This window comes from Hyperolius riggenbachi, chromosome 9 (assembly GCF_040937935.1).
Source record: "Hyperolius riggenbachi isolate aHypRig1 chromosome 9, aHypRig1.pri, whole genome shotgun sequence".
In the NCBI taxonomy this organism is placed as follows: Eukaryota; Metazoa; Chordata; class Amphibia; order Anura; family Hyperoliidae; genus Hyperolius; species Hyperolius riggenbachi.
Window position 1 is genome coordinate 36,475,446 of NC_090654.1, and position 16,057 is coordinate 36,491,502.

General features: G+C 45.2%; 1 protein-coding gene across 4 annotated transcripts in view; it reads left to right on the forward strand.

The window, feature by feature from the left end:
- ADAM15 (ADAM metallopeptidase domain 15) overlaps positions 1 to 14,622 on the forward strand; it is a 97,252-nt gene extending 82,630 nt beyond the window's left edge. The window contains exons 18-24 of one of the 4 annotated variants that reach the window (XR_011023892.1): positions 263 to 374; positions 462 to 606; positions 4,177 to 4,450; positions 6,212 to 6,289; positions 6,518 to 6,603; positions 10,592 to 10,716; positions 14,041 to 14,622. Coding sequence is in view for 3 of the 4 variants with exons in the window: in XM_068252518.1 (XP_068108619.1) it covers positions 263 to 374; positions 462 to 606; positions 4,177 to 4,450; positions 6,212 to 6,289; positions 6,532 to 6,603; positions 10,592 to 10,716; positions 14,041 to 14,086 (852 nt within the window). In the remaining variant the exon portion in view is untranslated. The remainder of the gene's footprint in view (positions 1 to 262; positions 375 to 461; positions 607 to 4,176; positions 4,451 to 6,211; positions 6,290 to 6,517; positions 6,604 to 10,591; positions 10,717 to 14,040) is intronic. The other 3 variants (XM_068252518.1, XM_068252519.1, XM_068252520.1) reach the window with 3 other exon arrangements.
- Positions 14,623 to 16,057: the final 1,435 nt, after the last annotated feature.

Sequence of the window (16,057 nt, forward strand, 5' to 3'; positions counted from 1 at the left end):
GCTCTCCTTTTCCTGTCTGTCTCTGTGTCTGCCCTCTTCTTCCTGTCTGACTCTGTCTCTTCCATAATCTTCCTGTCTGTGCCTGCTCTGATCTTCCTATCTGTGTGTCCAACCGTTTCCTTATCTGCTCAACATTGCCTTTGTGTCCCTATGTCTTCTCCTCGCTTTCCTTCTGCTTCACCAACCACTTCATGTTTGCCTCTACATCAGTAACTCAGCTGGTTTTCTCTCCTGCTTTCTCTTCATCCAATGCCCCCTACAGGTGTGCAATAGTAACAATAATTGTCACTGTGACCCGGGTTGGGCTCCTCCAGACTGTGTGAGGTCTGGTGAAGGCGGAAGCATTGACAGCAAGCCGGTGGCCTTGGAGAACAGTCAGTACTCTATATCTTTGTATCATATACATTTGTATTATGCAGGTACTCTTTACCATCTAATATATACTGTGTTATTCCATGCAGGTGGCAGTACCGTCTCCACGACCATCCTCGTGGTCCTCCTTGTTCTTCTCGTTCTCATTCTGCTCGTCTTCTGCTACCTGAAACGCCAATATCTGCAGAGGAAACTCAACAGCATCTTCAACAAGGGCAGCAAATGTCAATACCGGTGTGTTACCACTCCTGCCCTCTAGGGCCCTCTTTCCACAGATGCACACCTGTCTGGTAGTTTAGTCTCCAGGCTGCCAGCCACTAACCCTCAGATGTCACTACGTGGGGGAGGGCAGCCTTACCAACGCCCGTGCCAAGCACTAGCAAGCTCCTGGCTGGTGAACGGGAGGAGCTGACAGGCGGTGGATTCACCACTTACAGCCAACCATGGAAAAGGGGACTGTGCTGATGATGCCATATTGCCATGTCAGAGTGATGCCCCTTCCTGAGAGAGAGATGTCTAGTGTTCCATTTTGTGCAGCTGAATAACTTCGAAAAAGATGAAGTCCATTTTTCCTTAAACACTGGCATTATTTCCCCAATTTGCTTATTCTCAATCTTTGTAAGCAGGAAAAATGGTCATTTACATGTAAATAATTCTGAATTTCATGCACATTGAATGCAGAATGTGTGCAATTGGGCCAATTAAAGTGAACCTTGTATACAGTACTTATCTGGGGCCTCCTCCAGCATCCTTGAGGCCGCTTGGTCCCTCTCCATCTTCCTGGGCCAATCCTCTCCCTGGGCCCATCCCGTGCCCCGCCCTCTCCCTGGGACCATCCCGTGCCCCGCCCTCTCCCTGGGACCATCCCGTGCCCCGCCCTCTCCCTGGGACCATCCCGTGCCCCGCCCTCTCCCCGGGACCATCCCGTGCCCCGCCCTCTCCCCGGGCCATCTTCATTCTCTAATGCACAATGCCAGTTGCCTGACTTCTGTGCTGATGCTCTGTCTTTAATACTAGAAGTCATTGGGCCGGAATTAGCAGCAGATCAAATGGTGTGACTCCACTGTCTGTATGCTTGTTGCAGATGTGTGACTCAAATACAGTTAAAGCACGACGTGATAGCCAGGCAACCGGCATTAGGAAATTAAGATGGCAGCCTCCATATTCCTCTCAATTCAGATTCAGAAGGGTTCAAGCCTTTATTGCCATGTCCGTTAACCACTTTGACCACTGAGGGTTTTTTCCCCTTTAGGACCAGACCAATTTTCACCTGTCAGCGCTCCTCCCATTCTTTCACCAATAACTTAATCACAACGACATGATCTATATCTTGTTTTTTCCGCCACCAATTAGGCTTTCTTTGGGAGGTACAGTATGCTAAAAATTATTTTATTCTACACTTTTTAATTGGAATAATAAGAAAAAAAATGAAAAAAATAAGTATTTCTCAGATTTTGGCTATTATAGTGTTAAAATAAAATGTTCTACTGTGGATAAAACCCACACATGTTATTCGCCCATTTGTCCCGGTTATTGCAACGTTTAAAACTTTTCCCTAGTACAATGTATGGTGCCAATATTTTATTTGGAAAAAAGGTGCATTTTTTTCAGTTTTGCATCCGTCACTATTTATAAGCCCGCAAATTAAAAAAATAAGTTATGACAAATATTAAAAAAAAGTTCAGTCCCTAAGGCAACTATTTATGTATTTGATTGTTTGTGTACTATGGGGGAGTGTGTGAGGGAAATAGTTAATTTTAAATGTAAGTGTAGGTATTTTTATTAAATAAAATATGGTGTGATGTAGTTTTACTATTTGGCCACAAGATGTCCTCAGTCATTCTGATTCTTGTAGGTAAGGACATGAATCGGAAATAATGTGTGGCAGTGTAACAGCCGGAAGATACAATGACGCAGGCATCTAATAGATGCCAGCGTTCATTGACTCTGGGACTTATTGTAGATTTATGAATGGGAACTGCCTTCCCATTCATTCATGTCCCCGCTAACTGGCAGTAACGACAGCGCGCGCCGCTGTGCACGCAGGAGCGGTCGGCGGCCGCCTGCTCCCATTGACTAACTTTCGCGCCCCTGGGACTTCAAATGGCGTTTCCCAGGGAGTGATTATACTGCACCTGGTGCAGTAAGTAGTTAAAGGATACCTGCAACCATCCAGGGGAAGAAAAGTTAGATACCCACCTAAGAAGAGGGAAGGCTCTGGATGGCTTAGAGCGTTCCCCGTCTTCTCTGCGTCCCCTTTCTAACGTTCGACTTTAATGTTGTAGAATGTACTTAGGTCTCTGTGTACCTCCGAAGTCTAGCGGCCGTGAACTGCACATGCACGAGTGCAGACTCGCATTACAGAACCACTCGTCTTTGGAAGTACTCAGATACCCAAAGCCGGCGGTAGATTTGAACTGGGACTTGGCGAGGAAACAGGAGACCTAGAGAGAGGACAGGAAGGCTCTAAGGATCCACAGCCTTCCCTCTATTTAGGCGAGTATGTAAATGTTTTTTTCCCTGGGTGGGTACAAGTAGCCTAATAGAGGGAATATGTGATGTCATTGGGAACAGGAAGTGGTCAGAGTCTCTCCAGTGAGCATGGCAATCCTGATGTAGGATTTTAAACCCTCCTGACAATGCAAGTAAGAAGTGTTGGCTGGAGTCTGTGGGGGACATTTATCAAGAGTGTGTGAGACAAAATATTGGTAGGTTTTTAGAAATCCGTGCAGAATTGTCTCAGACATCTTAAGAAATCACTAGATAGTGCAGCTTCCTTCTTAAACTGTTAGGAATAGGAGGAGTTGGGAAGGTCTCTCAGACAGTGCAGTGTGTGAGGGAAATTGCTGTTGCTGAGGTAAAAAATACATCGGTGAGGAATTCAGCAGGTCAGAGGAGCACTTCACAAATCATGTTTAGTCTACACTGCTCAATTTGTAGAACTGCTTTTATTAAGCACTTCTTAATCTGCATCAGTTTAGGAATGGATTTGCGTAGTTCTAGAAATTCATGCTAAACTGCCACTATTACGTAGGATTGAAGACGTTTCTTATCATTCAGAACAGTTCCCGCTGCTGGTTAGAACTGTTTAAAGAGAACCCGAGGTGTGTTTAAAGAATGTTATCTGCATACAGAGGCTGGATCTGCCTATACAGCCCAGCCTCTGTTGCTATCCCAAACCCCACTAAGGTGCCCCCTGCACTCTGCAATCCCTCATAAATCACAGCCGTCCTGTGAGGCTGTGTTTACATCTGTAGTGTCAGTCTCAGCTGCTCCCCCGCCTCCTGCATAGCTCCGGTCCCTGCCCCCGTCCCTTCCCTCCAATCAGCAGGGAGGGAAGGGATGCAGGCGGGGACTGGAGTTCTGCAGGAGGCGGGGAGAGCAGCAGACTGACACTATAGAGATAAACACAGCCAGCTCTGACAAGCTGTTTGTCAGCAGCGTGGCTGTGATTTATGAGGGATTGCAGAGTGCAGGGGGGCCTTAGGGGGGTTTGGGATAGCAACAGAGGCTGGGCTGTATAGGCAGATCCAGCCTCTGTATGCAGATAATATTCTTCAAACCCACCTCAGGTTCTCTTTAAGAAGAAAAATTTGTCAGTAATGCTTTGTTAAATCTGGCCCATATCTGGTTGCCATACACTTGATTTGAGGTCTATTAGAAACTGTGTATTCAGAAAGTATTCAGACCCCTTCCCTATTCTGTCTTTGCCTCAGTGCCAGCATTGCTGTGATTACCCATCCTGCATTGTGTTATGTGGACTGTGTCCTCATTTCCTGTGTTCTCTTGTCTTTCCTTATACAGACCGACTCAGACCAGCAGCCAGCCCCGCCCTCAGCGCCCTCCCCCACCCCATCGGACGCAGAGCACGGAGCTGCAGTTGATGCCGACTAGTAACCAGATGAGGGAAAAGGCGACTCCTGGGATGCTCAAAGCACAGCACTCTCCGTCACCAACATGGGCTCAGCGCAGCTGGTTAGCGAGGCCTCCGAGCCGGGAAGAGCCGGATCTTCTGTCAACTCTGCCCACGGATTCCATAAATGCCCATCCTCCAGATGATGATCCCAACCACCGCAAGGTCTGTCCTAGACTCAGACAACGCTCTCTGACTCGGTCACTAAGTATGATAAGAGGATGTAGAGTCATCCCTCATCTGAGACATACCGATCACACTGCAGGCTATTCCCCAACATGTAGCAACCAACTGAAGCTGCTTCCTGATTGGTTACTGTGGCCCACTGTTCACTGCACATAATATCCTGTGTGCCCCCTGTTGGCGTAGAGGTGGAGTCAAGCCTTACTGACACGTAAACGCCACAGCTCCTGCATGCATCTTGGCATGTACTGTGTGTTACTTCCAGACTGTATTAACATGAGACTAACCAATCATAGTATTTTTTTCCCTCTTTATCTGTCTACCTACTGTGACCTTTTCCTACTTCACTCTCTGTCCTCGTCTACTCTTTTATCCCCCCTTCTCAAATCTCCCTTCTGTTATCATTCCCTCGATCACTACCGTCACTTATCACCCCTCCCCCTTACCCTTATTACCCCTCCAACACCACTTTCCCTTACCATCCCTCTATCACCTCCTTCCCTTGTTATCTCGCCCTTCCCTTTATCTCGCCCTTCCCTTTACTACCTCTCTGTCACACGCTTTCCTTACCATTCCTCCAATACTACTTTCCCTTACCAACCCCCTCTATTTCTCCCCCCATATGCAACTTTCCATTACCCACCCTCTATCCACCCCCTTCCCTTATCACCCCCTCTGTCACTCCCTTCCCTGGCCTCTGTCACCCCCTCTGACACTCCCTTCCCTCATCACCCCCTCTGACACTCCCTTCCCTCATCACCCCCTCTGTCACTCCCTTCTCTTATCACCCCCTCTGTCACTCCCTTCCCTTATCACCCCCTCTGTCACTCCCTTCCCTTGCCTCTGTCACCCTCTTTCCACCACCCCTCTTTCACCACCCTATCCCCTGATATCCCCATCCTTCTATTTGTCTTCCCTTCTCCTCTATTCTGTCTCTCATCTCTTCCCTCCTGCACTCCCTTAAGGCCCATACTCACGGGGGACGGCCGTCGCCGCAACCGCGTGGCACGCGCGTGTTGCGGCGACAGTTCCCCCGTGTGTATGATGCGCGCGGCCCGAACCGTCGCCCGTCGGAGCTGTCGCCAGGCGATTGACATGTTCAATCGCCGGCTACAGTCGTCGCCGCAACCTCGCCGGAACTGTCGCTAGCCCCGCATGTGTATGCGGGCTAGCGACAGCTACCCACACACACCACACGGAGCTTCCGGCGGGGGGGAGGAAACTCGGCGACAGCTTCCGCCGCATCGCTAATCCCTCTGCTGCCGTGTGGATGCAGAGGGATTTGGCGTCGAACTGCCGCCGAACTGTCGCGCACACGCTCCCGTGTGCGGCGACGGCTACAATTGTACCCCCGTGGGTACTTAGCTTTACTCCCAATCTTGGTGTCTCCTCCCACTTTCACTTCCTTCCTCTGCTTCCCATCCTCTATCTCTGGTTTCCAATTCTCCCTTCACATCCTTTATCTGCAGTATTTCCTCCTGATTTCCCTGCCTTTCCTTTACCCAACCCTCTGTCCTCTAGCTCTATCTCTCACCCCAACCACACGCCTTTGTCTCTATCCTGTTTCTTTTTCTGTTATCCTTATTCAATTCATTACTATTCCATCTTCTGTCTATTACACCAACCCTCTCTATGCCATTTCCTGTACTCTTACCCTAATACCCCCTTCATCTGTGTCTCCACTGCCATGTGATCGCCTGTTTCTCTGTGTTTGAGGAACACTCTTTTGCTTCTTCTGCTCAGTCGGATATTGAGGGCTACGACCGTCCAGACCCTCCGTCCAAGCCGCTCCCACCTGACCCGGTTCAGAGACGCGACCAGGTAACCTAGTGTAGAGCACCTGGGTGTTTTCTGCCCCCTTGTGGTTTATGTGGTGGTGGCACTCCTTGGTGATCCGATCCCTGCAGTTCCTTCCTCCCTGTATCTCTGCTTTATACTTCCTAAGCATGTAACATCCTTTGGTGTAAATTTCTTCCATTCTCCCATAATCCTCTCTGTGTGCTGGCTTCTCTGACACGCCCCCTGCATGGCTGCTATTCATTCTCACAGATCTTTTCATCCAGGCTGACACTCAGGAGCGGCCACCTGCCCCTAACCGGCCTCTGCCTGCTGATCCTCGCCCGCCACAGGCCAAGGTAACCAGCGTGAGAGGAGGGGGAGTTACCGTGGGGTTATTGGGGCTCAGATAACCTGTAGATATTATTTCACATTTTATCATGTACCAATATAGCAATAAGTGTTATTATTTACCAGCTGTGTTGTGTGTATTCCATATTGTACACTTAAAGGGAACCTGAAGTAAGAGGGATATGGAGGCGGCCATATTTCTTTCCTTTTAAACAATACCAGTTGCCTGGCAGTCTTGCTGGTCTATTTGGCTGTAATAATGTCTGGATAACACCAGAAACGAGCATGAAGATAATCTTGTCAGATCTGACAATGTCAGAAACACCTGATCTGCTGCATGCTTGTTCAGGGTCTATGGCTAAAAGTATTAGTGGCAGAGGATCAGCAGGACAGCCAGGGAATTAGTATTCAATATGGCAGCCTCTATATCCCTCTCACTTCAGATGTCCTTTAAGGATTTTATCATCCTCATCAAAAATGAATCTGATGAACTTTTTTTTTTTTTATTACATAAACTTTATTTTTAAAAAAGCTTCATTATCAGAGGCAAGAGGCAACCATCAGATGCAGTTGCTGCAGGATTAGATCTTCCCAATTCCAAGCTGCGTGCAAGTTGGAAACCTTTTTTCCCCATTCCAAAAACTTTATTAGAACGTTTAAAACAGAACATATAGACTCTGGTTCACGCATACAGAAACAGCCATGAAATTGTAGTACATAGATAGTTGTCAGTAAAAAGACGGCCCATGAACACCAGGGGATTGCCCTTCTAATTAGGTGGCAGAGAATCTAATCCCACACTGTAGGCATAGCCTTACTTGATGTAACCAAGAAGTTTTGAATTTGGATGATACAATTTACCGGCTAACTTAGAAGAATAGCAGTAAGCTTTCGGCTATGAAGCCTTCATCAGACTGATTCCTGTATACTGACAACATTTAGAGCACAGCTAATATGCACTGGACATTGAAAAGGGACATACATTGTTCTGCAATAAGTCATTGGTTGCATTAATTACAACATCAAGAGGGTCTTGCAGGCATGCCAGCTAAATTATGACAGATAAGACCACTTGTCTCCTTGGCCAACTGCACGATATCAGCCCCAACAGTGGTGTGAGTTGATCCACCGGTTGAACTGTGCAAACCGCCTGTTATCAGTTGCTTGTCCAGTGGGTTATCATGCGTACACACACCTGATTGTCGTCCAACAGACCGAAATTAGACGACATTCAGGCAAATTTGTTGGGCGTGCCTCAAACACCAGGGGAAGTGTTAAACTTATCACACTGATTTGCCTTCCTGAATTTGATTCACTTGCAATGCAGAAGTGAGAAGTTTTGAATCAGGATGATATCATTTATTGGCTAACTTAGAGGTAAATACAAAGTAACCTTTCGGCTAATAAGCCCTCTTCAGCCTTAGTTCTTGTATGTTAAAGAGGACCTCCAGAGTAAATCCTAAAATCCGGCAGCTTGCAAGTAAAAGAGTTATATTTACCCAAGAAGCCTTATCTCGGATGCCGCACCAAAGTCCCTGCATCACCCGACTTCCGGCGCTTTTCTCTCTCTCCGGAGAAAAACACCAACTTATTTACTGTAGTAAATAGCTCGGTGTTTTTCTTTGCGGATAGAAGGGAGGTGGGGCCAGGTGCTGGAAGTCGGGTGATGCAGGGACTTCGGTACGGCATCCAGGACAAGGCTTCTCGGGTAAATATAACTCTCTTTACTTGCAGGCTGCTGGATTTTAGTACAGGGAGTGCAGAATTATTAGGCAAATGAGTATTTTGACCACATCATCCTCTTTATGCATGTTGTCTTACTCCAAGCTGTATAGACTCGAAAGCCTGCTACCAATTAAGCATATTAGGTGATGTGCATCTCTGTAATGAGAAGGGGTGTGGTCTAATGACATCAACACCCTATATCAGGTGTGCATAATTATTAGGCAACTTCCTTTCCTTTGGCAAAATGGGTCAAAAGAAGGACTTGACAGGCTCAGAAAAGTCCAAAATAGTGAGATATCTTGCAGAGGGATACAGCACTCTTAAAATTGCAAAGCTTCTGAAGCGTGATCATCGAGCAATCAAGCGTTTCATTCAAAATAGTCAACAGGGTTGCAAGAAGCGTGTGGGAAAACCAAGGCACAAAATAACTGCCCATGAACTGAGAAAAGTCAAGCGTGCAGCTGCCAACATGCCACTTGCCACCAGTTTGGCCATATTTCAGAGCTGCAACATCACTGGAGTGCCCAAAAGCACAAGGTGTGCAATACTCAGAGACATGGCCAAGGTAAGAAAGGCTGAAAGACAACCACCACTGAACAAGACACCCAAGCTGAAACGTCAAGACTGGGCCAAGAAATATCTCAAGACTGATTTTTCTAAGGTTTTATGGACTGATGAAATGAGAGTGAGTCTTGATGGGCCCGTGGCTGGATTGGTAAAGGGCAGAGAGCTCCAGTCCGACTCAGACGCGAGGTGGAGTACTGGTTTGGGCTAGTATCATCAAAGATGAGCTTGTGGGGCCTTTTCGGGTTGAGGATGGAGTCAAGCTCAACTCCCAGTCCTACTGCCAGTTTCTGGAAGACACCTTCTTCAAGCAGTGGTACAGGAAGAAGTCTGCATCCTTCAAGAAAAACATGATTTTCATGCAGGGCAATGCTCCATCACACGCGTCCAAGTACTCCACAGCGTGGCTGGCAAGAAAGGGTATAAAAGAAGAAAAACTAATGACATGGCCTCCTTGTTCACCTGATCTGAACCCCATTGAGAACCTGTGGTCCATCAATAAATGTGAGATTTACAAGGAGGGAAAACAGTACACCTCTCTGAACAGTGTCTGTGAGGCTGTGGTTGCTGCTGCACGCAATGTTGATGGTGAACAGATGAAAACACTGACAGAATCCATGGATGGCAGGCTTTTGAGTGTCCTTGCAAAGAAAGGTGGCTATATTGGTCACTAATTTGTTTGTTTTGTTTTCGAATGTCAGAAATGTATATTTGTGAATGTCGAGATGTTATTGGTTTCACTGGTAAAAATAAATAATTGAAATGGGTATATATTTGTTTTTTGTTAAGTTGTCTAATAATTATGCACAGTAATAGTCACCTGCACACACAGATATCCCCCTAAAATAGCTAAAACTCAAAACAAACTAAAAACTACTTTCAAAAATATTCAGCTTTAATATTAATGAGTTTTTTGGGTTCATTGAGAACATGGTAATAGATAATACAACTATTCCTCAAAAATACAACTTTGCAGCCATTAACCCTTCCTGCCCCTTAAGTGCAGACAATAACTCCTCCAGGCTCTTAAGTGCTGCAATTATTCACTCCTTTTTATGCAGCCCAGTATTTACCCCCTGCCCCTTTTCTTGTTAATTGTGGCCACGACTTTCAGACCTGTGATTTGACATTTCCTTTCCTCAAAGTATCACTTACCACTGGGTAAATTGCTGCAAATGAGAATGTCTCTATTCATACACACAACTCAGTGTTGCCCGTGACTCATGTATAAGTCGACCCCTATACTTTTATGAACTGAATCGGACCTAAATTTCTAGACTTATACGCGAGTATATACTGTATTTGGTACAAGTTAGAGAGAATTGTGGCATTTAAAACCCATCTTACCAGCACATGAAATACAACGAAAAGTGGCATTCAACACCATCTTACCAGCTTATGAGATGAAAAAAATAAAAGAATTGTGGCATTAAAAACTCATCGTACTAGCGCAAGAAGTTAAAATCCTTGTTAAGCCTTCTTCTACAGTTTTGAACCAATGTATACATTTTGTTTCTTTTGTTAGTCTTTCTTTATGCGATTTGAACCTGCCCATTTAATATAGTGACGAGAAGATCTGTCCACGTAAACAGAAATGTGTGGGCAATGGGAGATCGGTATACTTTTTATTTATTTTGCTGTTAATACCTGTGGTGAAGTGATTTGAGTACTCTTCTTTCCTTCTAACCTTTGTTTCTGTTATGACAGATGCCCAATTCTGGGAAGCCCCCTCCCCCTAGGAAACCACTGCCAGTGAAGCCCCTTCTTCCTTGCCAGGACCCTCTGCTTGGTGTGCCAACATATCCTGAGCAGGTCATAGCACTTCCCTCACGGTAAGACTTCATAGACCAATACTGTGTAAGGGGAACCTTTGTCTTCTCAGTACGGGGCAGGCTGAGTCTCAGTGTTGGGCCTGGTACACACAGTGGCCTCAATTCACGGAGCATTATCAAACGTTTATTAAACACTTTATCAAACGTTTGATAATTTACCTCATGGGTAAAATCTCACTAAGGTGTTATATATTTGTTGAACGTTTTATCGGTAAAACATTCGATAAATATATAACACCTTAGTGGATTTAAAATTAGATTTTACCCATGAGGTAAATTATCAAACGTTTGATAAAGTGTTTGATAAACGTTTGATAATGCTCCGTGAATTGAGGCCACTGCATTGTTTTGTACTTCAGATCCTGCTAGAGTGAGAGATCCGATTGATATTCAGATCTGACATTGATTGGATGTAGAAGCAAGCTAGCGTACACACGTGTGCAATTTCCCCCCTTAAATTTCGATCATTTTTCTGATTGTATGTCAAATGATTTGAGAGGAAAAATGTTACCAGAATCAGACACACACATGGAATGATGTGTTCCTGTTGTAGAGAATGTCCTTATTTCCTCCCATTGGCATGTTCTGAAGAACAGCAAGCGAATGGCCCCCTCTCCAGTCCGGCACAGACTGCAGTGGAAGCATGACAGGTTCTCGCTATCTGTAACTCCGCTGCCCACTTTCCTTTACCAATAGAAGTCTAGATCAATGGGGGTCAATGTGAACCCCAAGAAAGGGAATCATCCAGGCGGTCACAATTAGACTGGACATCTCACAATTCGGGGTATGGGTGTTGTAGTGTGCCACATTACTGGGCTGTGAGATGTCCAGTCTTAAGATGGCTGCCTGGATGGTTTCCCTTTGCTGGGGTTCCTCTTTAACCCAGATGTGTTGTGGATATTGTGTAACTATTACTATACATTCTCATTTGTAGTCAGATACTGTCATTTAAAGGGCCACTGTCACAGAAAAAATATATGTAAACACAAACAAATAAGATGCATTTTTCTTCCACAGTAAAATGAGCCATAAATTACTTTTCTCCTATGTTGCTGTCACTTACAGTAGGTAGTAGAAATTTGTCAGAACTGACAAGTTTTGGACTAGTCCATCTCCTCAGGGGTGCTCTCAGGGTTTTCATTATTTTCAAAAGCACTTAGTGAATGGCAGTTGCTCCGTCCAACTGCCGAAAAAAAAGTGTACGGTGAGCAGGCAGGCTGGCCAGCATCTTTGTATAAATCTTTTTTCAGGGAGTGGCTTTATAAAGAATAAAGGCCATGCTGAGAATCCCCTATGGAGAGATGGACTAGTCCAAAACCTGTCGGTAATGTCAGATTTCTACTAATTACTGAGAAAAGCACTATATGGCTCATTTTACACAGGAAGAAACATACTGAAGAAGAGTCATAGACCTGAAGCAAGCTGGCCTTGTTGCCTAATAAAATAGTTTATTATTAAAAAGAAGTTCCCTACAGGGCCTGATATATAATTCTAGGCTTCTTCAAGAGGAATGCATATTTTTCTGAAATATCGAGTCTCTTTAAGGGTTGTAATATCCAAAAATAAAAAAATTGAAAAAAAAAAGTTTAGTTCCCCCAAATATATGTTAAATGGTCCCATACACTGGTAGATTTCAGTCATCAATCGATTCAATAGAATCAATCGGAAATCAATTATATCAAATCAGCCGATCGATCCAATTATTTGCGATCGATTTGATCTGACTGGATGGAAAATCTAGGTCGGTCTGCTGCTGGCAGCAGATCGATGGCCCCTAGAATTGCATTGGATCTAATGGTCCAATAATGCATTTATGGCAAGTGTATGGCCCCTTTTTTCTAAAATAGGTCCCAATATGCGCCCCATTTTTTTTCTTTTTATCCGGTCTGGTGGCCTTTGCCTTGGTGTGGGAATTGTGCAGTTTAGTGCCAGATGGATTATGAGAAGTTTTATTCTTTTAGCTACAGTAACAAGCGTATCTCAGCATGCACATAACAGAAAGCTTCCCATTTCAGATTAGTTAAAGAGTTTACAAAGTGATGTTAAGGTGCCCATACACTACCTCGATTTCCCGCCGATAGACAGCAGATTCGATTACTGTAATTGAATCTGCTGTAAAATTGATAACACAAACGCGGACCGATACTGCTTTCCATCCGAAATCGATCGATTCCATCAATCTGTCCAAGTGGAAAATTTCACTAGATTGCCGGCGGTTCGGAAGCTCCTCGTAAGCGGCAGTCGATTCGTTGACGACCGACGCAGCAATAATCTCACCTGTCCTGCGGGCACGAGTTCCTCTGGTCCGTGCTGTCCCTTTCTCCAGCTGGCCTTCATCATCTTCTCTGTACTTTCTGTCCCATCCTGTGAGAAAGGGAAATTCAAACAGTAGAGCGCCCTCTACTGTTTGAACTTCTTTTTCTGACAGGACAGGAAGTGCCGGAGAAAGGAACAGCACAGACCTGGGGACTCATGCCGGCGGAACAGGTAATGTATTGCTGCTGCTGGGGGGGGGGAGCTGGAGTGGCAGCAGCAGCTCAACAGATTGTGAATCTATTTCATGCTGAAATCGATTCAAACTCTGTGTGCAGTGTATGGGCAGCCAACAGATCCCTCTCTGATTAGATTCGATCAGAGAGAGATCTATCTGTTTGATCTGGTGGCAATCTGTATGGCTGCCTTTAGCCTGTTGTCTAGATGGTGTTGGCTATGGGATAGGCAATAGTTGTGGAAGTAGTAAGGAGGGAAAATTAATACTGAACTGAGTTTAAAAAAAAAAAAAAAAGGGCAGAAGTATTAAGTGATGTCACTTTTGGCATCAAGGAAAAACAGATGTAAATTAGCTGAAGCATTCATTTTTCATATCACATTTCTCCTAAATTTTAAAGTGAATACTCAAAAACAGAATAGGTAAGTTAAATAAGTACCGTAATTATAAATATGGAGTTTAATTGCACTTTAAGGGCCTGAGCCCACTAATGCAGTTGTGTCCGCTTTTCAGTTACACAGCAATGACACAGATGCTGAAAAGCGGACAGACGTGGACACAACTGCATTAGTGGGCTCAGGCTCTAAAGCCTGGTACACACTTTCAATTATGATTGGCCAATCACTGACCAATTTTACCACCTCACTGTAGTATGAGAGTCAACAAATATTGAATAGTATAAGCAGATTGTGTAGGTAAATCCTCATACTATATGGAGGTGGTAAGATTGGTCAGAGATTGGCCAATCATAGTTGAAAGTGTGTACCAGGCTTGTTTCTTCCGCTGGTGAGGGCAGCCATGATTGTAACGCTACTCTGTTCTCTTTCCCCCTACAGGCACGCCCCTCCTCCCCCTTACACAGGACGGACTCACAGAGTGTAGGGAAGACACCCTGACAGAAGGGAGCTGCACTGACTCCACCGATGAAGCCGCGCAGAGCCCTGTGTAGAGACTACTGCAATACTGTATATGATATTGGGGTGTGTGCACCCTCTGCACTGTTTACCCCCAGCTGGACTTGTGGGGCCCCAGTTTCCTGGACTTCTGCTGTGCTGTATGCATCTTATACTGACTGTGTGTTTTTTATACAAAGTGCCTGGCCTGCATCGCTGAATGCCATATGCGGGTGGGGTGGGGGGGTAACGATAGCACTTACAGTGCTGGACAGAGGGAAGGACAGCTGACCAGCACCTGACTCTCCGCATGAGCTGGCCGGATACAGGGGACATGCGCTGATCGAATGATACTGAGTATCTCTGAACAGGAAGACTGTCAGGTAAGGCTGATGGGAAATGAGGCTGCTATTACTGAGACTGACCAGCAGAGGGCAGTATTCGCTTATTATCACTCTGGGCCTGGCTCAGCCATTGTGTGACCTGAAATATTCTGATGCCTGATAAAGATGTTCCCAGACTGTCTGCCTGAGTCTCTGCTCTGTTATCTAAGGGGGGCGCTTTCATCTGTGTTTCCTTCCAGTAGGATTTATGATGCTCTGAAAAAACAGAAATGCTCATTTAGAATTCCATTTTATTTTTCAATTGGAACGAAAGCAATGAGGTAGGAAATGGTTTTGTTCCTTTTAGTAAAACTTAAAGTGGACCTGTCCTCTCTGCTCTAAAAGATAAGAAACAGCATAATAACCTTTAAAGAAAATTATTTATTTGTTACAGCTGATACAAATCCTGCAATAAGTCTGCAATGTCTACTTCCTGCTTTCATGGAAACGGACATATTTTTAACATCCTGTGTTTGCAAATTAGCAGCTCTGCTGAGGCAGCCAGCTGACAGCTGAGGGATCAAATTACGCTAGTGATTAGTCACAGATGAGGGGAAATTAGACAGGCTAAGTTCTCTAAATACATACAGGGTGCATTTATCTGCTTTCCTTCTGTCCTGTGCAAGAGTTCGGGTCCACTTTAAGTTTTAGGGTTCGTTCACATCAATTAGCGCAGATAGCTGTACGATCGCAAGCCATCTGTGCTGCACTGCTGATCCCATTTATTACAGTGAAAGGGTCAGTGCTGCGATCCTCAAAAAATGCACGCAGCAGTGTGATAGCGCATCATTCTGCTGTGCAGCGCATATGATGGGTTCGGTAGAAGTGCTGTCTATGCACTTCTGCTGTTCTTGCGTGTCGCACACTATACACGCTGCCAAAATTTGCACGGCAGTGCATATAGTGGGAACGAGGCCATATGCCTGGTATACAGCATGCAATTTCCTGACAGATCAGCAGCTCACATCATGCCCAGTCAGCTTCTGATCGATAAGCGGATGAATTTTAAGATCATTTCTGCACAAAATCGATCCTGTTCTCGATCAGGTTCAGAATAGACATGAAGGAAATTGTCAATTTCACTTGTTGATCTGCTAGGATATTGCATGGTGTGGCATAAATATTCTTAAGCTGTGTACACACCAAAAAGATAATCGTGGTAAATGAACGATTGAACCTTACAGATCGTGGAACAAATTGCAGCGATTTGATAATGTTAGATGACTGCACCCCCAATGCCAAATGATTGTTTTCCAATGTGATTGTTAAATGAAGCAGAATGAGAGTAGTGGCTGGTTAAGGGCTCCGCCTCTCACCAGTGACGTAGCGACCACATAGGAGCCCAGAGGGGCCCTCTCCAAACCACAGTATTAGCTCTTTATTGATCCTGTGCTGATAATAATCACTTCTATAGATGCTCTGAATAGTAGTGATTATTAACAAACTGTTCCCCATCCCCTTCTTGCACCTCTGACACTGAGGTTGGTCCTTGATTGGTTTTGGTATGCCATGTAAGCTATGTATATAGCACTTGGGGGGCCCCGTGTAAAACTTGCACCAGGGCCCACAGCTTCTTC